The sequence below is a fragment of the Artibeus jamaicensis genome, unplaced genomic scaffold (assembly GCF_021234435.1).
Source record: "Artibeus jamaicensis isolate MK-2021 breed Jamaican fruit bat unplaced genomic scaffold, CSHL_Jam_final contig_497, whole genome shotgun sequence".
Lineage (NCBI taxonomy): Eukaryota > Metazoa > Chordata > Mammalia > Chiroptera > Phyllostomidae > Artibeus > Artibeus jamaicensis.
In genome coordinates this window covers 1,294,918-1,320,132 of record NW_026521863.1, presented here as the reverse complement: position 1 = coordinate 1,320,132, position 25,215 = coordinate 1,294,918, and the positions used below count along the sequence as shown (strand labels likewise).

General features: G+C 58.7%; 1 protein-coding gene across 4 annotated transcripts; it reads left to right on the top strand.

Annotated features, from left to right (window-relative positions):
- Positions 1 to 648: 648 nt before the first annotated feature.
- Positions 649 to 24,647, top strand: CEP43 (centrosomal protein 43). 4 transcript variants are annotated; one of them, XM_053668749.1, is made up of 13 exons: positions 650 to 915; positions 1,362 to 1,415; positions 4,431 to 4,485; positions 4,924 to 5,012; positions 5,645 to 5,782; positions 7,980 to 8,060; positions 10,134 to 10,193; positions 15,306 to 15,532; positions 16,051 to 16,163; positions 17,331 to 17,399; positions 20,398 to 20,434; positions 21,142 to 21,238; positions 22,010 to 24,646. In XM_053668749.1, exons 1-13 carry the CDS (start codon positions 814 to 816, stop codon positions 22,088 to 22,090), a joined length of 1,203 nt encoding a protein of 400 aa, XP_053524724.1. In that variant the 5' UTR covers positions 650 to 813; the 3' UTR covers positions 22,091 to 24,646. The 4 variants fall into 4 exon arrangements, with proteins under 4 accessions (XP_053524725.1, XP_053524724.1, XP_036981989.2 ...); XM_053668750.1 differs by lacking the exon at positions 17,331 to 17,399 and having other exon boundaries at positions 649 to 915; positions 22,010 to 24,647; XM_037126094.2 differs by lacking the exon at positions 10,134 to 10,193 and having other exon boundaries at positions 651 to 915; positions 22,010 to 24,645.
- The last annotated feature ends 568 nt before the right edge of the window (positions 24,648 to 25,215 follow it).

The window sequence follows — 25,215 nt, the reverse complement described above, 5'->3', positions numbered from 1 at the left end:
TATAGACATGCTTTAAATATACTTCACTGAAAACCTTAAAGCTGAAAAGAACTCATTAAATTAGTGGAGAACGTCAGCTAGAAACCCAATTTTGTCTGGAATAAACCAGTCAACTCAGGCTACAGTGACTCGTAAAAGAAAAAAAAAAAAAAGGAGAAGACAAACGTACTTAGAAGGGCTCCTAGTGGCTTAAAAAAAAAGAAACTGCAGAGCCTCGCAGCCATTCGCCAACCGCACACTCGGAAGCACCAGCACTGACCCGCCCCGCTCTGCGGTTCTGCCGTCTAGGGTCTTGGGTTTCCTGAATGAGTTCAACCAATAGGACTGATGTTTTCCCTCCGAAGGTGCCAGCTCTGGCCAATCGGAGCGGCTCTACTCTGACCAATCAGGGACCTTCTGGCGGGGGTGGGGCGCACAGTTTCCACCGAGTACAGCGTTTTTCAGGAGCTGAGTCACGGAAGCCGGCCGAGAGCGGAGCAAGGAGCTCTGATACTGCAGAGGGGCCTGGCCCCAGGGCAGCCTCCGGGCCGTGCGGGTCTCCCTGGCACGCCGCATCGCCACTGAGCTGTTCGGCAGCGGCGCTGTGCCCCTCCACTGTGGGCGGTTCGCAGGGAATAAAAGTTTCCACCCCACCACGCCGCAGAAGCCCCGCCCCCATCCCGCGTCCACCCCGGTCGCTGGGCCCGCCCTGGTGTGAAGGCGACTGCGCGCCACGCCTGGGGGCGTGGTTTAGGCCTGCCCGCCCCGCGGGATCTGCGGCGCGGGCGGCATTGGCCGTTGGCGTGGCTTGGGCGGTTGTCTTGGAGAAGCAAGATGGCGGCGACGGCGGCCCCAGTGGTGGCGGAGGAGGACACGGAGCTACGGGACCTGCTGGTGCAGACGCTGGAGAACAGCGGGGTCCTGAACCGCATCAAGGTGGGGCGGGTGGCCGGCAGCTTGGCAGAGGAGGCGGCGACCGGGCCGCTGGGCCCTGGTGGATGGCAGGCGCCACAAAGGGCCGGGGGCGCGTTGGGCTGGCCGCCTGAGCGGGGGCGGGACCGCGGGCGGGATCGGGTGTCAGGGTCATTCCAGGTCCCGGGTTCCCTGCTGCCGCGGGCGGCCGTGGGGGTGGGGCGGCGGCGCGTTCGCGGAACCGGCTTTTAGATGCCGTGGGACTGCACCGGCAGGTGACGCTGGGGACGGCAACGAGTCCCGGCTGCAGTCTAGCCGCCGCACCTGTCCTCCGGCGTCACTGTCCTGCTGGTTTGCACTTGAGGCTGTGCTGGTGTGGACAGCGCCCGTGGGACTTGCGTGTGTGCCTTTCTTGTCATGAGAATTGTCTCGAAGCAGTTTTTGTTCCATTACCTTTTTATATTTTAAAGGCTGAACTCCGAGCAGCTGTGTTTTTAGCCCTAGAGGAGCAAGAAAAAATAGAGGTATGAAATCCATAAATTTAATTGTGGTTCTATTCACTTACGTTGAATTTCTGATCACTTAAAAACCATTCTAAAATGCTACTTACTGTAGTGTGTAGACAGGGATAATTTTGAACTATTAAGGATTATATTCCTTTATTACAGGAAGAGAGTCAAAATTTCTCTTTTTGTGGGTATTTCAGAGTTTTGGGGTGGTCTGAGGCAGTACTAATTCCTGATTATCATAGATCCTGACTGTAAGGCGCTCTGAAATACAGGTCTTAGGACTTATTTGAAGAGATGGTTCCGTTGTCCGAGTTTTCTCCAGGGTCCCTTGGGACCTTTAGTAACAGGCTGATGTGCACGGTGACCCCCCGCTGCACCGGGAGTGTAGCACTACCTTCCCCCAAACTGTCAGACCACCCCCTTGTTTCCAAGCCACTCAGTCTGTCTTATTGTCAGAAGGCCCTTTCTCTGTGTTTAGTTTTTTCTCTCTATGCCAAGTCCCGCCACCGTCCTGAGTGAAGATCCTGAAACTTGTCCATGAGAACCACCCCATCGTTCTGGTCTTCAGCCCCCTCTGTGACAAACCAGTCTCCTCTGCTCTCACTCCTTTAGACCCACAGGCCTCCATGGAGCCCTTCAACTTGGCTCCTCTGTGTTTTACCAGTGTCATTCTCCTGTCATCTGCCTCTGGTCTGGACCCCTTGGTCTGTGCTTCAGAGCCTCGCCCTGAAGCCTTCCTTGTCCAGAAACAAGTCCGAGAGGCCACAGGCCACAAGTCCGACTCCCGCCTTGTTTGTGCTGCACACTCACCGGAGCGGTCACCGGGCCTGTGGACTGCCGAGGGCCCTGGGTGGTGGGCGCTGCCCTGCGGGTGCTTCCACCTCACTCCTGACCCAGGGTCTCAGCTCTCCAGGGTGTGCGGACGCTTGGGTTCTGGCGTTGCGCCCTCCCCCTCGGAGAGCTCCCTACCTCCATCTGTGCCGCCGTCCCCCGGCCCAGAGTGGTGGCCTCCTTGGGTCAGCCATCCCGTGCTCTCAGCTCCTGCCAGTGGCTGTGTCTCTGTCACGCCCTTGCCGGGGGCTTGTCTCTGCTCCCACCGCCGCTCTGCCTTTCCCTCACAGTCAGGCTTTGAAGGAATGTGTGTCTAATACTATTTCTTAGGTCCCAGGTACCCTTCAATCCATGAACGACCTCAAGTCCGTGGCTGCTGCGCCTCAGTGATTTCTTCTGCCACGGTCAGCAAGAACCCTGACCGAGTGTGTCTTAGTGCTCACCCAGCAAAGTTACTTTGTGGCACTTGACATTTTTAATTCCTCCTTCCTTCCTGCGAACCTCCTTCGACTTTTGGGATTTTTCCTGCTCTTTTTTCTTTTGACCACTCCTGGGTCATAAGACCTGCAGTGTGATCTTTCTCCTATTCCCCTCACCAAGTTCTAGGGACAGCATCCCATCATGTCATTCTCCCTGAGTGACTGTGCCCGCACCAGTGATGTCAGCCTGCACCCCTGATCCGAGTCGCCCTCCTGAGCGCTGGGCCTGTAGTGACTGGCCAGCTCCGCTAATGTTCCTCACGAGGACCATTACTCAGCCAGGCAACACACCCGAGAGGCCTGCCCTTCTTGCCCTGTGTCCCGTCTGGTTCTGTCTGTCCCCTCTGTTCCTCATTTGTTTGAGGAGCTTCTCAGCTGCCTCATGGCCTCTGCTTCATGACTTTTTGCCAGGTGGCTTTCCCTTCCGTGCTCTCTGTCGCTGCTGTCCCTGCCAGCTGCCTGAACGTCCTTCCCCGTGGCGCCCCTGGGTGGGCCGTTTGTGGTGCACACTCGGCCTTGCCCTCCATTTCTCTGAATATTTCAGTTGACCCCACGTCTTAAAATTGCCTAGACCAGCTTGCAAGGATCTTCGTAATCTTTACCCTCCTTGTCATTTTTGAGTTGAAAAAACAACTATTGAGGTATAATTGACCTACAATGAACTCAGTATACTAAAAATGTATAATTTGATACATTTTAACATATTTATGCATCCACGAAACAGTCAAGATAGCAAACGTAGCCATGGCCCTCAGAAGGTGCCTTAAGCTCCTCCACGCCCCTTTGTATTGCTCCCACCCCCGGCAACCCCAGTGTCTTTAACAGCTAGACAGGTGGGGTTGTCCACACTTTTTTCTGGAGAGGTGTCGAGCTGCATTCATTTAGCATAATCAATTTAAGATTCATTCCTGTGGTCAGTTGTGATCATGGGCAGTTCGGTTTGGTTCCTGCGTAGCACCCGCCATGAGTTGTACAGTTGAGTCGTTCACCTGTCCGTGGACGTCGGGCTTGTTTCCAGTTTCCAGCTCTGACGAATAAGGTTGCCGTGAGCACCCACGCACGTGTCTGTGGCTCTGTGCTCGCTCTGCTCTGAGGAATCACCTAGAGGGATAGATTGTACGGTGGGGTATCTTTAGCTTTTTAAAACACCGGAGCCTGCTCTCCAGAGGAGCTGCACCGTTTCATGTCAGCCGTGTGTGAGGCTGCCACTCTGCCCGACCGTGTGGCCTGCGTGACGAAGCCGTGGTGTGCTGGAGATGTGCTCTGCTCGTTCAGATGGTGTCTGATGACGAGACAGGCGGCCTGTGGCCACGGGAAGTCGTCTCACCACGGCTGACGGGACGGGGCGGCACGTGCACTCGGGTCCTGTTCGTAGTGCGCGTGTCCCAACCGTGTCCGACTTCGCGTCGCGGCAGCCAGTCGTCTTTATAAGTAAACTCAGTGTTGTTCACGTGCATCTGTAAAGCTCTAGCTTTTGAAAGCATTTTAATAAGCAATTTGTAAAACGCTTAAATACACAAACCGTATATGGTTTTGTTAACTGAGATATAAAGTGGTACAAGACAGTTATTTTAATAATCAGGTGTGGAATGGGGTTAACCGTAATTTTCTGGGTGGCAAATTTTATATCTTTGCCAAAAAATTACACTTTGATCGACATTTTGTAGCGTTCTTATGATAAACACATGATACTTAACACAATATTTCATTTTTTCAACAGAACAAAACTCCTTTAGTCAATGAAAGCCTGAAAAAGTTTTTAAACACCAAAGATGGTAAGATGTTCACTTGTTCTTGTTTATGCAGCTGTCTCTGAATTTCAAATCTGGACTCCGTGTGGGCGACGTCAAGGATTTCCGACTGTGTTTGGAACTCTGGGACCCTGTTTTTATCACACAGCTGCTCAGCTGTGTCATGTTGTTGGTCCTGGGACACTGGGTACCCCCAGTTGCTGTAGGGCGCAGGACACAGTGACGCACTGGTGAAGCATCACGCTGACTGATGTCACTTCCAGAGTTGGGGCCCGATGAAAAGGTGGGGGGACCAGGACTCTGATCGCTTCACAGGACTGTTGGAAGGCTTTGTCGTTTAACAGTAGAGACTGGACGCACTGCGTGTCTCCCACTAAGGCAGGCGTCCCGTGTCCCCCCGCTGGCACTGGGGCTGCAGGCCCCCAGAAAACTCGCTCACTGCCTCTTTTCCTCTCTTCACAGGCCGGCTGGTGGCCAGTCTGGTGGCGGAGTTCCTTCAGTTCTTTAACCTTGACTTTACCTTGGCCGTTTTCCAGCCCGAAACTAGCACAGTAAGAATGATGATTTTTCATCACCTTTGAAGCCTTTGCTAAAATGAGTGCATGATAAGCCGGAAGGTAACACTTGGCAACTTCTAGTGTCTCGCATGCAGGTGATTTTTGTAGCTGCCTGTTTTTCTTCAACACCTGCGCTGTCTGCTGGCACTGGGGTCCCTGGTTTATTTAATTTGAAGGGACTGTTATCACACAGTTAATTTGTCATGACCTTAGACTCGCCTGTTAATGTAGACTTTGAATGTAGAGATCGGTAAAAGAAAAAAGTAATAAAAAATCGAATCTTGCGTTTTCCATACAGAAAATCCCAAACAGAAGTTGGCTTGTGTTGTGGCCTCGTGCTGTGTGTCTTCATGCTACACCTGAGCAACTCTGTGCTTCCCGGGAGAGGGAGAGACGCCCCCATCCCCTCCAGTGAGGGCAGTCGGGGGGGGGGGACCTCAGGCAGGGTGCATGGCGGTTCCTGCTATGCAGAATTCTAAAAAATGGACATTTCCCTCATTGGAAAAACAGTCTCTGAGTGTAGAGATGTCTCTAAGTTCTGAAGGCATTTTTCTTTAAACTCTGAAAATAATTTTGTTGCGTGTTTGCCACTCAAAGCTCACTTTTCCGTCTTCCTTCTTCCCTAGTTTCAAGGACTGGACGGTCGGAAGGATTTAGCCCGGGACTTGGGCATTACTGAGGCAGAAGGTGCTGTGGGGGGGCCTCTGCTGTTGGAGGTGATCAGACGCTGTCAGCAGAAGGGGGAAGGGCCAGCCGGCGGGCAGGTGAGTGCAGGCCTGCGCTTCGCCTCCATTTTCATCACTGGCCGCCTGGGGCAGCCCTGCCGTCCCTGTGTGCACAGTGACTGAATCGAGGTTCGCATAAGACCAAGTGAAACGCACTTGGATTGTCGAAATGCACGTTTTAGTGAAAACTGCAGGTGTGGATGTGCCCAGGCTGCTGCCACCCCTGTTCTGTGGCTCCGCCCCGCTCCCCACCCCCGCCGCTCCGTGGAAGGAGTCCCAGAGCACCTCCCGGGCATCCCGGGCCCTGCCTGTGAAGTGCGGGGGCCTCAGCTCGGGGGCCTCAGCTCGGGGTCAGCTGTCACCGTGGTGCTATTTCAAACATTCAGGGGCCGCTGTATAGGCTCGTTAATTTTTAAACTGAAAGGCTTTTTAAAGCTGGACTTGAAACTGTATAAGCTATTGATTTTGCTGAGTTTCTAACCATGTTCAGATCTCTGCATTTCTGATTGGCCGTCGCTGTTGTCACTCTTACCCTTCCTGTTTGGGAGTGCGGGTAACGAGAGCGGCGGTCTGCTGTCTGCTTACTCACGCTGTTTTCGCGGTGGGCCGCCGCTCCCGGGCGGAGGCGGGCCTGCACCGCCCTGGGCAGCCGGCGCCGCGTGTGCCTCTGGCCCCCGTGGTGCGGGAGAGTGTTGGGGGGTTACCGGCTGCCCGCTGTGTGCTCCGCCCGGAGCATCTCGGAGTGTGTTTCCTGTGAGGATCTTTGAAAACCAGTAAAGCGTGACTGAGTACTCCGTGCGTAACAAATAGGTTGTTCTACTTAAAGGTAAAATGTAGGAAAATTATGAGTACCAAAAGAGTGAGGGCTACTCGAGGTAAGATGCTTTCAAGGAAGTGGACATGTGAAGGATGGCTTATGACTGTAGAGGAATCATCACCCAGTAAGTGATAGTTGTAAACATTTGAGTGATTTTGAGGAAGGGGCCCGGGTTCCACGTTGAAATTTTGTTCGCCTCCACCTGCGCTTGAGAGCAAGGCGGTGGCCCGGGGAGTGTGCTGGGGACGGAGGTTGCGCTGGCGCGGGGAGGCGGAGCGCCCCGGGGCGTGGCCCGACCGGAGCGCGGTTGTCACTGCAGCCTGAGCCCTGTCACTTCATTCCGTGCAGCCGTCACACAGGGTCTTGGTGTGCACGCACCACCCGTGGGTGCGTGCTGGCTACTAGTGATCGGAAGGTGACATGTTTAAAAGACCCTCCTGAGCCGGCAGCCCGTGGTGGGAGCGATGCCTCCTGGCTACTGTGGCCCTGACCTCCGTCTCTCTCCGTACCCCCTTCACGTGGTTCCCAGTGGCTGTTGGGTTCACCTGCATGGTGGCTGCCCCTGTTTTCTCCCTGGTTCGCTCTCCTTTCCTTAGTGTCCAGGACCAGCCAGGACTCTGGAGCCAGACTGTATGGGTTCGTACCCAGCTTGGCCACGCCCTGTGTGCGACCCCATTCAGTCCCGCACCCCCGGCCTCAGGCTCCTCCTCGGTGCAGGGGAGGCAGTACAGGAGCAGAGCCGGGCACGCGGAGACCCTTACCACTGTGTGTGATGTTGTTACCTTTACCGCCCGGATGGCTCCCAGGGTGTCAGACTCCTCCTCCCAAGACACACCCCCCAGGTTAGCCCACCAGGCCCTGCAGTCCTGTGTGAAAAGTGCAACTTTATTGTCTTTACTGCTAGCAGAGTGAAAGGGACCCAAGACGAAAGTCCGCTTCTGTACCTTCTCCCACGCTTCTCTGTGTGCGTTCTGCCCCTCCCGCTCCTTGGCTCCAGCCCAGGGATTTGCCTGCTGGCACCCGAGGGGCCCTTCAGTTTGCCCAAAGGTTCTGTGTGAGGCGGGGCCAGCCTGGTGTCCTGAGAGTGGAGTCCACTGCAGAGAGTGGGGACCAGTGGGGCGGGGGCAGGTGGGACAGGGGCAGGTGGGACAGGGGAGTGGGCGGGGCTGGCAGGAGGCGGGCAGGGAGGGGCTTCCCAGGCTCCCGGCGGCAGAGGGAAGTGCCCAGCCAGGGAGGCGGGTGCTGACTGCCCTCTGCTTTTTCAGATTGAAGCTGGGGGAAGTCTAACGAGGGTGCGGACAGTATCTGGGAGAATCAGTGTACCGACATACGTAGTGGTTCTGAATGCCCCAGTTCTGTGGAGGTGTAGTTCTAGTCATGTCTCGTTTCTGAGTGTTAATTTTAAACTGCACGTTTCAGGGTGCACTAGACGTGGCTGCCGTGCACCCACCCCCGGCGCCACCGGACCGAAACGCCAGTGTGCACACGGGCCCCAGCAAGGTGAGTTGGGGGCGGGGCGGGCCTCCTCTCTGGCCTTGCTTGTCGCTCGCTCATTTTGTTTCGCCGCACCGGCGCTGCTGAGTGTCCCAACAGTGCTTTCCCCTTTGATGGCGTGTGTTTTAAAGGAGCCACTTCGTTGGCAGCTCCTCGCACTCTGTGTCGCAGGGAGGGCAGGGCGTGCTGGGGACGAGCAGGGTCGTGGAGCGGCGGACGGACCCGCGGGTGCCGCACACACTCTGTTCCCCTCCCCGGAGCAGAGAGGCTCGCTCACGTTCCACGCGTGGATCCCGACCAGGGACGTGGGGCTGCAGAACACAGGGCGTTGTGGACGCTGCCGCTGGGCGGCCAGATCTGGCGTTGTTGGTCAGGGTGGGTTTTGATAGTCACGAGCCCTTTTGAGGGTTTATGGGAAGTCTGCGTGCTGGGGCTACACTCACTTGTGGTTTGTGCGTTGTTGAGTCGAGGCCGCCTGATTCCGGGTTTCGGATAAGGGGAGACAGATGGAGTGGGCACTCAAAGTCGAAGTCTGAGACCCTCGTGCTTGTGCCAGCGGGGGGGAGACAGCGGCGTGCCCAGGGACCTGCCCTCTCGCTGCAGCCTGGGCAAGCAGCAGAGTGCGTGGCGACTGCCCTCTGACCCCCACCCCCCAGCCGTGCTGAGAGCGAGGCTGGCGACAGCACAGGGGTGGGTCCTGGCACAGCCGGGCTGGTGGGCGCAGGTGCTCGGAGCGGCCCGGTAGGGCTGCGGGCGGAGCCCTGAGGGCGGCTCCTGCTGCAGCCTGGCCTTGTGGGTCCCCCTCACTGTCTCAGTTCGGAGGCAGAGGCCTGGGATGCGGTGCCCTCCTCGAGAGCGGAGCGCTTGTGCTGGGGGGTGGGTCCTGGAAGGCTCTTCGCCCTGCTGTCCAGGGACAGCAGAGAGCAGAGCCAGCCCGGGGGCAGTCCCAGAGTCCAGTCCTGGAGTCCCTGGGTGTGACCTGCAGGGAGGGGAGCCTCTGTCCAAGGCTCTGCTCTCGAGGGGCTGACACTCACCCCCATCCCAAAGCTCTGACTTGCACCCAGCGCACCAAGCCGTCTGGAAGTTTCCTTGTTAGCAATTGTTAGAGTGGGATAGCAATACTAATCTTTCACAGATGTTGTGTCTGCAAGATGAGATATCGATGGCTGTTTTACGTATTCTGGTTTCTTTACATAAATTTTTTTTAGATTTAAGATCATGACAAGAATCTGAGGTTTTAAGTCGGTTAGGAAATGCTGCTCTAACCCGGCCGGTGATTTTCAGCCAGTGAGCCTCACAGACCTTTAAAACACGTGGTGCCTGACTCTTGAGACAGACCCTCCAGGGTGAATGAGTCAAAGTCACACCTGTTTCTTTCTCAGATCGACAGGAAACATATCCTGCTGCAGGCTGCAGGCTTCTGGCCCCAGTCCTTGTGCTGGGAGGTGGGAGAGGTCTGAACCCGCTGATCCGAGCGGCCCCGGGGGAGGGCTGGAGGTGGCTGAGGCCGGTCAGGGAGCGGTCTCCAGGCCTGCGGGGTCCACACTGCTCAGGCCTCCCGGCCCGTGTGGCAGTGGCCCGCAGTAACACCGGAGCCCAGCTCCGCTGGCCCCGGCCGAGGTGCACTGTGGTCCTGACAATGTGCGTTTGGGATTTCAGACCTTTCCTCCCCCGTTTCACCGCGGCTTCCCTCTTGCCCCAGGGGCTCATTGACCCCCTTGGGGGCTCTAGCTGGGCCTGCGGTGTCGGCGTCCTGTCTGTCTGGAGCTCCACCGGGAGCAACGGGGGCTCTGGAAGGAGAGGGGCGGAGGCCAGGCCCCACGCTGCCTGTGGGTGTGCAGGGTCGGCTCCTTCAGAGCGCCCCCCCCCCCCGGCCCACAGCTGCTGGGCAGGGCCTCTCATCAGGAACCTGCTGAGGAAGAGAGTTCAGGCCAGAAAAGTGGGTTTCAGAAGGGAACATGATGAGTATCTCCATTTTTAAGACATTCTGTAGTAGGATTCCTTGACCATTTAGTTATGACAGTCTGTTACTGAAGATCTATGCGTTGTGGTAAAATGTCACTTTATTCCCACGCTCAGATACCCAGGTTCAAAGGCCAAGGTAAGAAGAAGACAAGCGGGCGGCAGCCTGGTGCCAAGGTAACGTGCATGGGGGCGGGGCAGCCTCGCGTGCCCCCGGGGCAAGTCCTGCTGGCAAGGCCACCTTCCCTTCCGAGTGCCACGCCCTCTCTTCTGCCGTCAGAATGGCGTGGAACGCAGAATAACCGGCCCTCAGCTTTCACCCGGGCGGAAATTGTGCCGTTGTGTTCTCACACTACAGTCGATTTTATCTTGGGGTTTCCTTGGCTTCTGGCCACGGAAACGTTGAAAATACTTGTTTTTCAAATGGGTGGTTGCATGCGTGTCCTTGACGTGATGATTTCAATCTGAGGTCAGTGGCACAGCTGCTTCGTGACACGACTTGGGCGGTGAGTTAAAGGCTGAGTCGTTTCCTCCCGGGCGCTTTTGGGCTCAGCAGCTGTGAAGCCGTTGCCCGCTGGCTGGCCCTCGAGGCCCGGCTCCCGTGGCCCGGCGGGGACACGCGAGGAGGAGTGTGCATGTGGCGGTGACCAGTGCCTCGGCTGCTTTTGTTTCCTCCCCAGAGGTCACCAGCCAGTAGACTGACTCCTTTAGAGTTTGAACAGTAGAGGTCTCAGAAGCATTACTAACCAGCTGGCCTGCACCCGTGCGTAGAGGAAGACAGACTCATTCACCCCTTAACTCCAGGGGTCCCGCAGTGCCCTCGGGCCCGGCTGTGCGGAGTGCGGAGGGCCTCCGGGGTGGGCGGGTTCTGCGCCTGTGTGTGCTGTGTGGCTGCAGTCCTGGCCTCTGCGGCGGCTTCCCGCCCCTGCGTTCGTGCCCCTTGTTTCCGTGGCCCCCCGTGTGGGAAGGTGCCTTACGGCAGGTCGGTCTGACGTCCACCTGGAGAAAGTCGCTGCGCTGGGCGTCTGGGCAGGACGTCCCACGGGCCCTCGGGTCGGCGGTTCGCAGTCCACCCAGAGGGGTGAGAGGAAGGGAATTAAAAATACAAAACGGCACATTGTTAACGGGTGCTTTTCATCAGTTTCTTGGACTTCTTCAGAAGAATTAAGAGCACATTCCATAGTATTCAGTTTTTATAGTCTCGCTGGTGTCCCAGGGTTTACAGAGTCGAGCGTTTGAGGAACTGGCTACGTAGATACATAGAAACCAAGCACGGGGAGGACAGCGTCACCTTGTGTCATGGAGCAGTGTGGCAGCAGACCTTCGGGGCGGGCGGAGGAGGACGGGGCCCGTGTCCTCTTGTTCCCGAGCCCCTGTCCCGTGCCGTGTCCCCCCGAGCCCCTTCTCCCTCCGCTCCCGGACCTGGCTCCAGAGCCACGTACGAGACGTCTGCTATGCCCGGCAGGTCTCCAGCCTCGCAGAGGGGCCCCGACTCCGTGTCTGCCTGTCCGCTTTGCGTCACGCCTGCACCTGCTTCCCGGGGTCCTCATGCCCCCCACCCCTGGCATCTGACCCCTCCCCAAGCTGCGGGGGTCACGGAGGCTGCAGACAGCAGGCAGGACTCTAGGTGGCGCCTTCCGCACACGGCTGGCGGAGCCCTTCCAGCTGGGAGGAGCCCTCTGCAGCCCCTAGTGGCCCTGGTGTCAGTTGGCTCAAGTTGGTGAGCCAGTATGCCCTGCAGGGCCCTCGAGGTGGGGGGGCAGCAGGAGGGGCGGGGCACACAGCAGGGCCTGCGGGGGCCTGTTGCTGCTTTGTTGTGCTGCCGGCGTGGGCACCGCTGGCGCGGTTGGGGACGTTTGGCCGTGTTCAGAGGAGCAGCAGCCACGTTGCAGGTCAACTGCGCCGTTCAGTCCTGTGTGTGTAGACCCGATTGTAGTTGGGGTTGTGAACCTGTCGAACCTTAGCAGAAGCTAAGGTTTTGAACTCCTTTACCTCGGGTGGAGTAAAAGCTGCGTTTCTGGGTTTTGGTCTCGCGGTGAGTCAGCGGGAGGACAGAGGAGTGGACGACCACGTGGGTGCCCAGCGGGTGAGAGGGCGTGTGCTCACCGAGTGAGCGGCCTTCCGTGGACGCTGGCTCGTCCCTCCAGAGAGTCCCCGAGTCCCTGCAGGCCGTCCTGCCGCACCGCCAGAGGAGAGGGTCCACACTGGGAGCGGGCTTCTGCCCTCGGTTGGAAACACTGAGTGGGGGGTTCCGTTTTTGTTTTCAGTGTCTAGAACGGGGTGTTTTATACCGTCACGTTAAATGTACCGTGGAAGGTCAGCCTTTTCAGAATTAGTCTTCCGGCAGACGTTTTAGAACTAGTGTCGATTGAGGTGTTTTTTTTCTTCAAGTTCTTAAAAAAGGGCCATTTCTTCAAACCTTCCTCCTCGTTTTCAAGATTCTTGGATAAGCCCAGCTTTTTGTTGAGTTAGAGCGGTGCAGGGTCCAAGCCTGTGTGTGTCTGGGGAGGTGTGTCTGCGTCTCTCACACCTCGGGCTCCTGCTCTAGACAAGCCCAGTGTGGTCATTTCCTACGCAGACATGCGCACACACGCCCTGACTGCGTGAATGCACATGCGTGCACACCGAACACGCACACTCGCCATCGGCACTCACCGCCCTCCCCGGCCAGCCGTACGGTCCTGCTGCCGACCCGAGACTTCACTGCAGGGGCCTCCTTGTCCACTGGACCCCGAGCTGCCGGTGGGCAGGTGCGGGGGGTCATCTTCCGGTCTGGTTTCAAAGCCAAGGAGCTGGGTCTCCTGTGCGCCTGCGGGAGTTTCACACGCTTCCAGAGCAAGGAGTAGAGTTTCTCTGGGAAAGCTGAGTGTTTAGAAAGGGGTTGAAATTTTTATGATTCTGGAATTCTGCAGTGTTCAGTTGTCAGGTGAATGAGTTAAACTTTCAGGTGTGTTTGTGTGTTACAGAAACACCTTGAGTGGGTTTGGGGGTGGGGAGCTGGGCGGGAAGACAGTTTGCAGGAAGTTCCTGAAAACTTGGAGACCTTTCTTTGGCTTTGATGTGTCTCTTTATGAGCAGCAGTTCAGATGAAAGTCTTTAGTTTGGAAAAACTGAGTTGTTTCTAGGTTCTTAAGACGTTCTAGTGATGATTCGAGTGTCTGGCTCCCCGGCTGTCAGTGGTTAATCTCACTGTGAAGCCTGTCTCTCTGGGACGCTGACCTGGAGGCGGTGAGATGCTGGAGGCAGGAGGTTAGAGACACGCAGACGCTCTCTTCCCCCTTGACTGTAACTTCCCGGAAAGCTCACGGCTGAGTACCCGCTGCTGTGCGGCGCCGTGACGCAGTGGGTCTCTTGCATTTACAGAGACAGAGCTTCATGGTGAATGCCTTTACCAAAAATAGGTACTGCCACCACGTCTGTTAGGTCCTCTGGCCACTGTCACAAAGCATTACGACCGCTGTGGCCTGACCCACAGATGCACACGGTCTTCATGGTCGTGGAGGCCGGCAGTCTGAGGCCAGTGGCCTGGCCATCCTGGGCTTGTCCCCGGTGTCACAATTCCCTGGTGCTCTCCTGTGTGTCTGTCCCCCCTTGTGAGGACACAGACGTGCGGGGTTAGGGGCCTGTCCTCTCCAGGTGGACCTCGGCCGGCCACCTCTGCTGTGATCCTGTTGTGAACGAGGGCCTGCGCTGGAGTCCTGGAGCGGAGGCTCAGTCCGACTTTTCTGGGGAACCCTGTGTCCCAGACAGTGGTGGAGGCCCCGCGGTCGGCCAGGGAGGGGGTTCTGAGGCACTGCCCTGGGTTCTGCTTCCTGCTGTTGGTCACACGTCTTGGTTTTAACCAGCTCCCAGCCTTAGGTCCGGATTCCCCCCCAGTCTCAGCTCTGGTTTGCCCGCACTGGGGACAGGACTCAGGGACGGCGTTTGTGTGGACTGTGGTCACGACGGGTGCTCAGCCGGAGACTGGGTTGAGAGCAGGTCCCAGCGGCCCATCGAGAGTGGGCTTGTTGCTCGGGGTGTGGGCGCCCCGAAGGACGGCCTTGGCGTGAGTCTGCAGGCTGTGTTGGTCACCCCTCTCTCAGGGTGGGCTTTTTTCCCACAGTGACTGTTGCGTGGAGTGATGCTCACTGAACGTGCTGGTTAACCCAGTTGGGCGATGCTCTTTCTGGTAAAAGTAAGCCACATTTACAACCCGACGACACGCCCCGCGTGGTGTGGACACGGAGCTTTAGAGCCGCTCCAGAGCCGACGGGCGGTTTTACCCCACGACAGACAGAGCTGCAGTCTGGAAACCAGCCAGTCGCCGTTTGAAAACCTTGTCCCGTGCTCAGTGTCGTCCTGAGCTTCCCCGGAAACGGGCCTTCCCGAGCCAGCCTTCTCTCTTCCCACCTCGGGGGTGCCGGGCACTGGGCGAGGTGGCCTGTCGCGTGGGTTCCTGGGCAGGGCGGCCTCCGTGGCACGTTGTCGTGTGTGGGACCTGGTGCCGGAGGGTCAGGGTTAGAGGGATGTCGGGTGTGCGACGCGTCAGACAGCCTGTTAGAAACGCCAGCTTTTTTCAGCACTGCTGTCCCGGCGCCGTGCTTCTGCTGCCGTCTGGGGCGGATGCCAGGGACAGGGCGCAGGGTGGTGGCAGTGCGGCCGGGCTCCTGGGGATCCGAGAGGGTCCCTGGGGCAGGAGCGGAGATCCGGAGGCAGGCGTCGCCCGCTGGTGTCGCTGTCGGGGGCGTAGGGTCAAGGCTCCGCACGTGCTCGGACGTTTGAGGGCGGCCAGGGCGCTGCTCTGCATCTGTGTGACGGCGGGGCCTTGCTGGCAGCGGGTGTCACCTGGGAAACGCCACCCGGGAGGCGCCGTCCTCCACCTCGGTGGCTCTCGTGTCACTTTGGCCCACCCGTGTGAACCAAGCTCCCCTCCCCACTGGCAGTGCCTCCTTTTGTTTTGGGTGGAGAATGTGACTGTGCGGTAATTCATGAGCGGCGGCGCGGGCGTGTGTGAGAGGACGCGGGAACGCTCTCCGTGAGCGGCGCAGGCCCTCCCCTCCCGCGGGCAGGAGCGGCTCGAGCGCCCTCCCTCAGCGGTGTCCCTCCGCGGTGGCGGTGCCCTGATGCCTGGGATGAGCCGACTCCGTGTGGGGTCACCCCGGCCTCACACTCAGTTGCAATACCCTCCCCACAAACACATGTGCTCACACATGCACACAGATTTGTGTGTGTTCGTGGCTTTTTGTTATCGAAAAGATCTTACAAAGTTTTCTCACCAAGGAGACCACCTCTCTCCCTGCCTCTTTCTAGAAGGCCAGCAGCGAAGCCAGTCAGAGCGACGTCAGCTCCTCTTCCTCAGAACCAAAAGGTAAAAGCAGCCTGGAGCCGCGGGCCCGTGAAACCAAAATCGGGTCCTTCTTGAACGCCAGCGGCCTTTGCGTGGAGGACCAGGCCAGCCCCGGCCCGCAGGAGGGCGACGCGGACGGAGACTCCTTCTTCGATGATCCCATTCCGAAACCCGAGAGGACTTACGGTTGGTGAGTGGCTGTTTTGGGGGCTGTCAGACTAGAGGCTTAAAAATACAATTTCTTAATTTTTGGGGGGGTTGGCCAAAAAGCCTGTTACATTTTTTTCCCTAAGATAAAAGACACGTTTTTCATTGTCACCAGTAACTTGATTGACGTGGGTATTTTGAGTGTCGGCTCTCTCCTGCTATTGGCTGACGGTGGGCGGAGGCCAGGGCGCTGCCGAGCATCTTCCAGTGCACCAGGCAGCCCCACAGCAGGGGGTTGTTTGGCCAGCATGTCAGTTGTACCAAGACACTTCGCAAACACTCAACACAATTGATCAGTTACAGCACCTTCTCCACACATGGCACAGACCTTTTTTTTGCCTTTCAGTTGTGTTTTTTTCTTTCTTGAAAAAGTGAAGCATAATATGCTGAAAACATCTGGTGGGTCAGCGCAGGAGTAAGGAAAGGCAGGAGCCCGCTGCTGTGGGCAGCTGCACGGGGGCAGGCGTGACCGCTGCTGAGCCTCTGCTTGTCTCTCGCTAGGAGAAGTGCGCCCGGGGAGCGCGGAGGAAGCCCGGCCTCGCCCTCGGACGAGCCCCCGTCACAGAGCGGACGCAGCGCCCCCACGGGAGCCCCCTCCTCGACAGACGCAGAAAGTGAGTGACGGCGCCGCGCGTGCCGACCGCAGGCATGGGCTCCGATGCGGCTGGTTGCTCTCAGTCGTGTGTTCTCAGAAAAGTGTATGTGAGTCACAAGAATAGTTTATTCTCTTAGCGTTCAGAGGTATTTCCTGCTAACACTGTGTTCTGTGCTTTTATTCCTTATTTATTAATTTACTTTTAGAGAGAGGGGAAGGGAGGGAGAAAATGAGGGAGAGAGACATCAGTGTGTGGTTGCCTCTCACGCGCCCCCTACTGGGGACCTGGCCCACAACCCAGGCCTGTGCCCTGACTGGGAATCGAACCAGTGACCCTTTGGTTCTCAGGCCGGCACTCAGTCCACTGAGCCACACCAGCCAGGGCTGTTTCTTTTGAGTCTGACCTGTATTTTGCTGCTCCTTGACCATTGGAGTGCTCTCAGAAAGTCGACTGCTGCCCGTCGTCTGCCGTGCTGCGTGGATGTGCTGTGTTCAAACCAGCTCTCTCTCGGGCACTGGGATCGACTGGAGTGGGACTTAAGTCAGTTAATTCCTAGGAGCTTGTGTCGTGGATCACGTGATGCCACGGTGACGACACGGGACACTGGACTGTGCGGCTGCCCTCGGGGTCAGTCAGTCCTGTCCGTGCAGCAGGGGCCAGGCTGGTGGCTGCACAGCTCCTGGGGGCGTGGGGTGACGTGGGTGCTGTGGGGGGCGAACAGAGGGCTCGGTCGGCAGCGTTCGGAGCGCACACGTGCCCCTCCTGGTGGGGGTTCTGGGTGCGGCCCGGCCCTTCAGCAGGAGATCACCGCGGTTCCGCGTCCATCTGTGGGGCACTCGGGGTGGGCTGTGCTGGCTCGTCACCATGTGGGGCGTCAGCTGTGTGGCTGTGGCCATGCCACCCTCCTTCCCTCTTCCCTGAGGTCCTCGTCACCTTCAGGGAGGAACCCGGCTGTCCGGTCAGGTCTCGGTCAGCACTGGTTGGGGGACCGAGGAGGGAAAGCAGTGAGGGGCGGGCGCGACGGGGACAGCGCTGGGCGTGGGGGGGCAGCCCACAGTGGACGCAGCCACTGCTCAGTGTGTCCTCACGTCTTGTAGCGTCAGGTTGTTAAGCTAATAAAACTGGCGTGTTTTATGGGCGGTTGTGTTCCAGCTGCTGACTTAATGAGAGCGTCTCTGTTCACAGGCAGAAGAGGAAACACAGTGTCGAAAGGTCTGAAGCTGGTCAGTGACAGAGTTGGGTCCCTCGCATTAGGTAACCAGGTCTCTCCTGTTCGTGTTGATGGCTGGGAGGTGATCCTTTTGGGGGTTGTTTTTTGTGGTTCTGTTTTGGAGTAGAATCTTAAGCGACCCCTGGGGGGGCACGTGTTCACTGGTCGGGGTGCCCAGTGTCTGCCTGCCGGGACACAGCAGCCTGGCCGGCTCCGCTGGTGGCAGTGACACCTGGGGCGGGCGGGCGGGCGGCAGCTGCAGACCCGCTGTGGCTGGAGGCGTCGGCACACGCAGCTGTGGGTGTGGGGCACGGGCCCCTCCACCCGGCCCTGCACCGGTGCCACAGGGGCCTCTGCTGGGCACTTGCAACCGAGCATCGTTCCGGGTGCCGGGGACCCGTGGCCCTGTTCTCGGGTTGGGGGTCTGCTGGGGGGACAGGCTGTGGCAGTGCCATGGGTCGCAGCTCTGCACGTGGGCCACGGCGATGGTCCTGGTGCCACCCGCGTCCCCTCACAGGGGAGCACGGGGGCGTGGACGCACCGTGCCCGGCCTCAACCCTCTGTCTGCACAGCCGGGCGGCGTGGAGGGGCACATGGCTCCCCACTTGGCAGCTAGCCCCCTGGAAGCAGACAGTGTAGCCGTTTCTCTGTGACCATTTTCTTCCTGTGTGGGGGACAAGGTGTGTGTGTAAGACAGAGGGAGACACAGCATTAGGGTGTCTTTGTGCCCTGGTGCTGGTCCCATCAGGGGTCCCAGGGCTCACCTCATGGACAAGCCGTCCGGGAGGGTGTGGCCAAGGGGCTCCTGACCTTTGAGAGGACAGCGCGTGCTGGGGGGGGGGGGTGTCCAGGAGGACAGGAGCGCGGGTTTGGAGGGGTGGGTGCCGTCAGTCCCCACAAGTGGCACTGCGTGTCGGGGACGCCAGGGAACCAGCTGTCTCCTCGCCAGCTGAGTGGGACTCGGCACATCTGGACCTGTGGGCGTCTGCTCGCCGCCTCTGCTCCCCCGTTTGCCGCCTGTCAGGGCAGAGTTCGTACCACCCAAGCTGCCAGGCTCTGGCCCCCGGGGACCCGGCCTCGTGGTCCCCCCACATCACTGGTCAGGGGCTGGCCAGCCAGGTGGGCCTGCTGCCCCTGCTCATTCTCTTTCCCCTGAGGTGCGACCACGTTCGCAGTCAGGCGTCCTCCTCCACGGCCCAGGGGGGAGTCTGCCCCTAGGACGTGCCCTCTGGGTGGCCCCCTGTGGACGCTTGCCCGAGCTCCACACCCGGCAGCCGCCCTGCCCTGCTGTGTTCCGGTCTTCGCGTGTCATGCCTTTTCCACGTGGCTTCCCTGTGACTGCCCTGTCCCCTGTCCTCCTCCTCCAGCAGGAGGGCCCCTGCTGCCGTGACGTGGCGGGTACGGTAGCGTGGGGCTTGGGTGTGGCACCTGGCCACTCTTGGGGCTGGGCTTCTTGGTAGTTAACTCGGGCGACACAGTTGACTCGCTGGACGTTGGGCCGCTCAGCCAGAAACCAGGGCTCTGTGCAAACGAGCAGCTTGCTCGGCCCCGCTCACCGGTGTTGTAGCAGTGCTGCTTCGCTTCTGTTTTCGTTGTTTTCAAGGCTGGAGACAGTGTCAGGAGCCAGTGGACCCGCCTAGGACAAGGCGGGGCTAGTGAGGGTCGCCCGCCCTGACCGAGAAGCTGGTTTATTTCGGCTCCCGTCGTGGGTGGCTGGTGTAGCTGCACCTCCTCCCCTCAGAGGAGGAGCCTAGGTCCGGGGGTCCTGAGATCACACCCCTTTGGGGTCCTGCCACATCTGCAGGTGCCCCGAGTGCCTTTTTGTGGCCGAGGGCTCCTGGGAGGCCGTGTCAGGGCAGAAGACTCTGAGCCGTGGAGCCAGCGTGCTCGCAGGCGCCCGTGTTCGAAGGTGGGCGGCGCTGTGTGTGTGGGCAGTGCGGATGCGCAGACCGCTCAGGCCCCGTGGCCCCTTCCTTACCACCGATCACCCCTGCCCCCCCGCAGCCGAGCTCTGTGAGATCAGAGATGCCACTGCCCCTACACCGAGCTGCAGAGGACCTCACAGGCTCATGTTGGACGAACGAGTAGTTTGGGGGCCTTTGTTGGAAGAGGACCGCCTGGTCTGACGGCCCACCCAGAGCCTGACCCCTCAGCAGTGCCCGGAGCGTGGACACGGCGTCTGGTCTCCCGGGAGTTCACGGGCCTGCGCAGTGGCGCGTCTCTGCCAGTGCCTGCTCGGGCCCAGCTCCCCCTGGGATCCACCGTGCTCTTGGGGTGGTGTGTGACTTGTGTCCTCCCCATGCCAGTCATCCGCGGCTCGGACGGTGGCCCTGGGCCTGCGGTGACGCCGCTCCCTGGTGTCGTCTGCTGCCCTCAGAAGGCGCTGGGGCTGTGTGTGCACCGCACGACGCGGGGGCCCATCTGGCTGCAAGTGCCCTTCCCTCGTGGCGTCCCTTTCTGAGTGCCCTGTGCGGACGCCTGTGCTGGGCAATGACAGCATGGACCCTCAGTCCAGCCTGTGCCGGGGGCCATCGCCACAAGCCCAGGGGACAGCCAGGGCCACTTGTCTCACTCTCAGGCCAGAGGGGCCCCAGTGCCAGCCCACTCGGACCGCTGGCTGCCCAAGGGCAGTCTTGGCTGCCGTGCCGGTGCTCACCTTGGCCCCTCTCCGGCAGTGGGCTGGGGGCTTGGCGACAGTCCGCTCGCTGTGTCCCCCGTCCTGCCTGCGACTCGGTCTGAGCGTCGGACGGCGGTGTCAGGGGGAAGCCTGCAGCTGAAGCTTCTGAGTGCTTGGAACACAAACGGCGTTAACTACGTTTTGCAATAGGACGAGACAGTTTATTATTTGTTAGGTGTTTTATTTTGTCACGTGCTTTTATGTTACATATGATAGAAGTATTATTTCTGGTGTTTGAGGTTTCTTTTGTAACAATGCCACATTACCCAGTAACACTTTTCGGAAGGAAACGTGCATGTTTAGTTGTAGATAAATCGCAAAGCGTGTTCCTATAACTGTAACGAATCTTTTTCTAAACTTTCTAGGGTCCGGAGAAGACGACTACGTTGACGATTTCAACAGGTGAGAAAAGCAGCTGGGCGGCAGAGGTCAGTGGCGAGTGGACAGAGCCGCACTGCTGCTGCTCCTGGTGGGCTGGACCCCTCGCTCACACTGACGGGTAGACTCAGGCTGCCCACGGGACGCACCGGGCTGCCCACGGGACGCACCGGGCTCATCGGACAGTGTGTCCGGGGGACTTGGAGGGGGTGAGGCAGAGAGCCCGCACTCGGGCACGGCCTCGCGTCTCTCAGAAACGGCGAGGCCACCAGGGGAGGGGGCCCTTTTCTCCGCCCCCACCGACCCCTCTTCTGGTTCGGCTGACTTTGTACATGAAGAGCAAACTGGTGGTTAACGTGGAGGTGGTATTTGTGGTGGAGGTGACAAGGAACTTTAAATCTGAGGCTGAGAGTTTTCTGTATTTGACAGGCCCCCTGCCCCAAACAGGGTGGTTGGTTTCTTTTCTAGCAGCAGAGTTTCTCAGTGTTTAGAGAGGAGATTCCGGGTTTGCCTCTTGCTGCCCCGGGATTACCGCGCCCAGGAGCCCGTCTGACCCTGTCGGTCGCTGTCCCCTGCCTGTCCCTGGCTCGTCGGCAGGCCCAGGGACAGCGTGCATGTGGCTGCTGTCCCTGTGCTGTCAGGTTCCCTTTAAGGGTTCCGTGTGTGACCGGTGGGGGAGCGGCAGCCCTCTGTCCTCGCGCACTCAGAGTCCCTGTCTCCCCTGCTCCCAGCACCAGCCACCGGTCCGAGAGGAGCGAGCTGAGCCTCGGCGAGGAGATCGAGGAGGACCTCTCCGTGGGGCTGGACGACGCCAACGCCAGCGACAAGGTGCGGGGCTGCCCCGGGGAGGGCTCTGGGCACCTGTCGCCGCCCGGGTGTCCTGGGAGCTCCAGAACCTCCACTGATCAGGAAAACAGTTGAAAATTGTGATGCTGGTGACAGTGACCTGTCTCATCTGGAAAGGACGCCTTCCATGAGGATGTAGGACTGGTTTCCATCGTCACTCCCTTTGGGGACTGAAGGTGTTCCCAGCACGTCTGGGTGTTGTGACTGGGCATCGCCGAGGAGGCCCAGTGACACTGAGGTGGCCCCGGGGGTCAGGGAGAGGCCGCTTCAGGAGTGGGCACCGGGGGGGGGGGGGGAAGGTGCTGGGGACGCAGACAGGCCTTGGGGCTCCACAGGAACAAGTGCTCCTGGGTGTGGGGGGGGCGGGGGGCGCCTCGGGGTCCCAGGTAGGTGGCGCTGCAGAGAGCTGTGCCTTCTCGGGGAGCCTGCTTTCCGAGGGGCCACAGTGCCTGTGGCCTGCCCGTGACGGCCGTGGGGGGAGGTGGCTTTCTGTAGTGGGAATGGCGCGTCTGAGCTCACAGAGCCTAGGTGTGCACCTACTACACGCCGTGCGCTTCCACGAGTTCTGACGGGCCGTCAGCAGCCCTGCCTCCTGGTGGGTCGGGTCTCGAGTGTTGGGTGGGGGGAAGGGGAGGCGGGGGAGGTCGGGGGGAGTGGGGGGCGGTCGGCAGGCGCCGCTGTACGCAGTGTGTTCTGACCGCACGCGGGCCTCTCCTTGGGCGCTGACGTGGCCGTTCTCTGCTTCGCCACCAGCTCGATGACCTGACTCAGGACCTGACGGTGTCCCAGCTCAGCGACGTGGCGGACTACCTGGAGGACGTGGCGTGCGCCTGAGCGGCGGTGGTGCCGGGGTCCTGCAGGGTGGGTGAGACCCACCGCCGGAGTTTTGGGACCGTCTTCCCTGGCTGGACCATCCGCTCTCTGTCGGTGCCTTGTACTTCCAAAGACTGCAGATATTTTTAAAAATTACTTTTTCATCGTGCTAAACAAGATATTTCTGTTGAGCCTGTTTGGAAGATCAAATCGTCTTCATTTGGTTTACCAACACGTTTCTCTGTGGCAATTAATTACACAAACTCACGGCAAGGAGCGAGCCTGCAGACACAGCTGTGTTAAGAGCCAAGTGCGAGGGGGTCCCCGCAGCTCTACATGGGCCGCTCAGTGTGTCGCTGTGGGGGGCACAGCGGGCCTGGCCACCCCGCCACCCCACACGGGCCTGCGGTGGGGGGCGGGCAGTGGTGTGTCCGCTTCCATCGGGACTGTCCGCTGGACCGTGCAGGTGACCTGGACGGGCTCCGGGTGTGCTGCTTAGTTCTGCCTGTGGGTAAAGGAGCCTAGAGGTGGTCGTGACTTCTGTTTGGGGCGGTTGTCACTGCCAGTGTTGCGGTGGCTGTCCTGTGTCCACGTGAGGACCGACCTTTAGGCCCTTGTCTGCTGGAGCTGTTGGTTTCTTGTAACGATGCCTTGAAGTGCCACACACCATCGGCATCCGGGACCGACGGGCGGCGCTTCTGCGTCCAGTCTGTGGGACTGTGGTGGCGGTGGCCGAGGACCATGTGCAGGTGCACAAGCTTGCTGTGCGGACCCTGGTCTCGCTGCCACCCTGGACAACCCAGCTAGGTCTTGCAGTGCCCTGTGGTGCCACCGCAGACAGCGACGCCGCTGGACTGAGCGGGGACAGTGGGCAGTGGCGTGCGTGTGCATGTGCGTGATTACAGGTAAAGCTGTGATGGTGTGGTGAGCTTCGTACCTCTTTATGGCAGTTGGATTACGGGTTTTATTAAGTCCCCTTTCCTGGTAAAAGGAGACGTGAATCTGCCGACCTCAGCAGGTGAGCAGACTGGACGGTGTGTGCGCCGCCGCTGTTCTGTTGCCCAGCGGCCTCGGAGTCACAGACACGCTCGCTGGCCCGCGGAGGGTGGGTTCTGCAGCCCCGGAGCCCGACTCTGGGAGACGGAAGCGGGGCCGAGACGCGGGCCTCGGGCTCCCACCCCCGCTTGTCATCAGTTGCACCTCCTTGGACAACATCGCTGTTCACTGTAGCTGTCGAAGAAGCACAGATCTGTCCAGCCTCTGGGGGTCATGTCAAACGTGTGACTTATTTTTACGTTAGTTGACAGGAGTCAGATTGTTGTGAAATGAAAGCATAGCAGGAGATGGCTTTTAGTTTGGGGACAACTTCTGAACGGTGGTGCCTAAAATCAGGCAGTTTCCTGTTACCCAGAGAACCCGACCTTCCCATGGCGTCTTGGGAGGGTGCAGGGGAGCGCGCCGCCCCTGCCCGCTGGCGTCCCAGCTGAGGGAGGCCTGCCTGGCGGTGCGGAGGGAGTTCCTGAGTTCCTGTGCTGCCCGGCCACACGGGGCGGAGTGTGGGTGGTGGTTTTGTTACGTGTGCTGAGACGTCAACCCTGGTGACACACGGGTTGGCAGTGTGGTGACAGGTCATCACGGTAAAAACCGTCTCCTACGGTGCGTTTCTCAAATGCTAGACCTCATTCTGTCCGTGATGACTGAGATGAATAAAAAGCTCATACCTCTAACACTGTGCAGTGTGTGACCACGACCAGGCCCGAGCGGGGTCCGCGTGGGTTGTGCTCCCGTCTCGGCCCCTCCGTGCCTCAGTCCAGCCTCGGCAGGGTCCAGGGGTCCCGAAGGTAGGTAAGGCGTCGGCACTGGGTAACAGACGACAACACGCCTCAAAGGACAGTGAAGCTCTGTTCCGTTTATTGCAAGTACAAGCAGGTTTTTATATTTTCATTTTAGGTAGTGACTAACATTTGCAGTATAGCATGATCAGTTAAGCAAAAAAATCAATACAAAGGTAACCAGGAAAAATACGAAAGTTCCCATAGATTTAGTTATAATAAACAAAGATTATTTTGATCAGGAGAGCCATAAATCAGACAATTAGAAATAGCCGTATGTACAGAATTTGAATGTCTTATTGTATATTAAAGTTTCTCAGAATTTGTCATGGGGCAAAAGGATACGCTAGATTGAGTAGAGGTAATAGGAGATTTATTATAAGGCCTTTGTGATGTCTAACTTAGCTATCTGTCCTTTTCTGTCTAAAATGTTTGTGTACTATAAACTCTGACTCCTTAGTAACTGTTTCTACGTGTTTAGTTTGTAATAGTTAACCAGCCTTTTTTTCTTTGCCTGTCAAATTGATATATACTCTTAATCAAGGTAAAGGAGGGGCTGTTACTCCAACAACTTTTAGACATTTAGGAGCTGTTTCATTAGAGGGGATCTTTCCATCCTTTCAGGCAGTTTCGTGGGGAATACTAATGTTTTCCCCTGAATTGTCCCTTCCTCTTGGGTGACTTTCACAGGAATAAGTAAGTACAGTTCAATGTCTATATTCAGTAGCAAGAGTAAAATAATTAAAATAAAACAGCCCATTGTTAACCCATTTTGGATGCCACGTTCTCCTCCGGGGAGACGAATTCCTTGAACTTGAGTCCTCCGTGCCCGGACCTTGTCAGATGACATGGTTGGAAGAGGACAGGGCACCGCTCTGTGCTGGCCGGGTGCTGGGAACTGCCACTCCAGGTGGCAGCTGCCTCCCGAGGATGGTGCCGTGTTGTTTTGGGGGCACAGCTGTGTGCCCCAGCCCTGAGAGGAGGGGGCTTGCAGTTCAGCGAAGGTCCCTGGCCGCCCCTTCTGCCACCAGGGCAGGTGGGAGTATTGCTCTCGAAAGAGGGGATGGCCGTCCTGTCCACGCTTGGTGTGGCTGCCCGCACAGCAGGGAAGCAGGGTGGGACTCGAGGTGGCCGGCCTACAACCCGTCTGGACGAGGAAGGGGGCAGGCAAGGCAGGGCCACTGGCCGGTACAGATGCTCCCAGTCAGCCACTGGGCTCCTGGGGCCCCACCGTGCCCTGCGGTGCACACAGCCCCAGCCCTTGGGTGGGCCCCACTGCCAGCGTCCGTTGGGGTGGGGCTTGTTTGGGGAAAC

Bases quoted from the DNA above. Each gene is read 5' to 3' on its own strand.
- CEP43 (XM_053668749.1), top strand. From the start codon at position 814: ATGGCGGCGACGGCGGCCCCAGTGGTGGCGGAGGAGGACACGGAGCTA. The intron at 5,783-7,979 runs GTGAGTGCAGGC...TGCACGTTTCAG, and splicing joins AAGGGCCAGCCGGCGGGCAG to GGTGCACTAGACGTGGCTGC. The intron at 17,400-20,397 runs GTAACCAGGTCT...TAAACTTTCTAG, and splicing joins AGTTGGGTCCCTCGCATTAG to GGTCCGGAGAAGACGACTAC.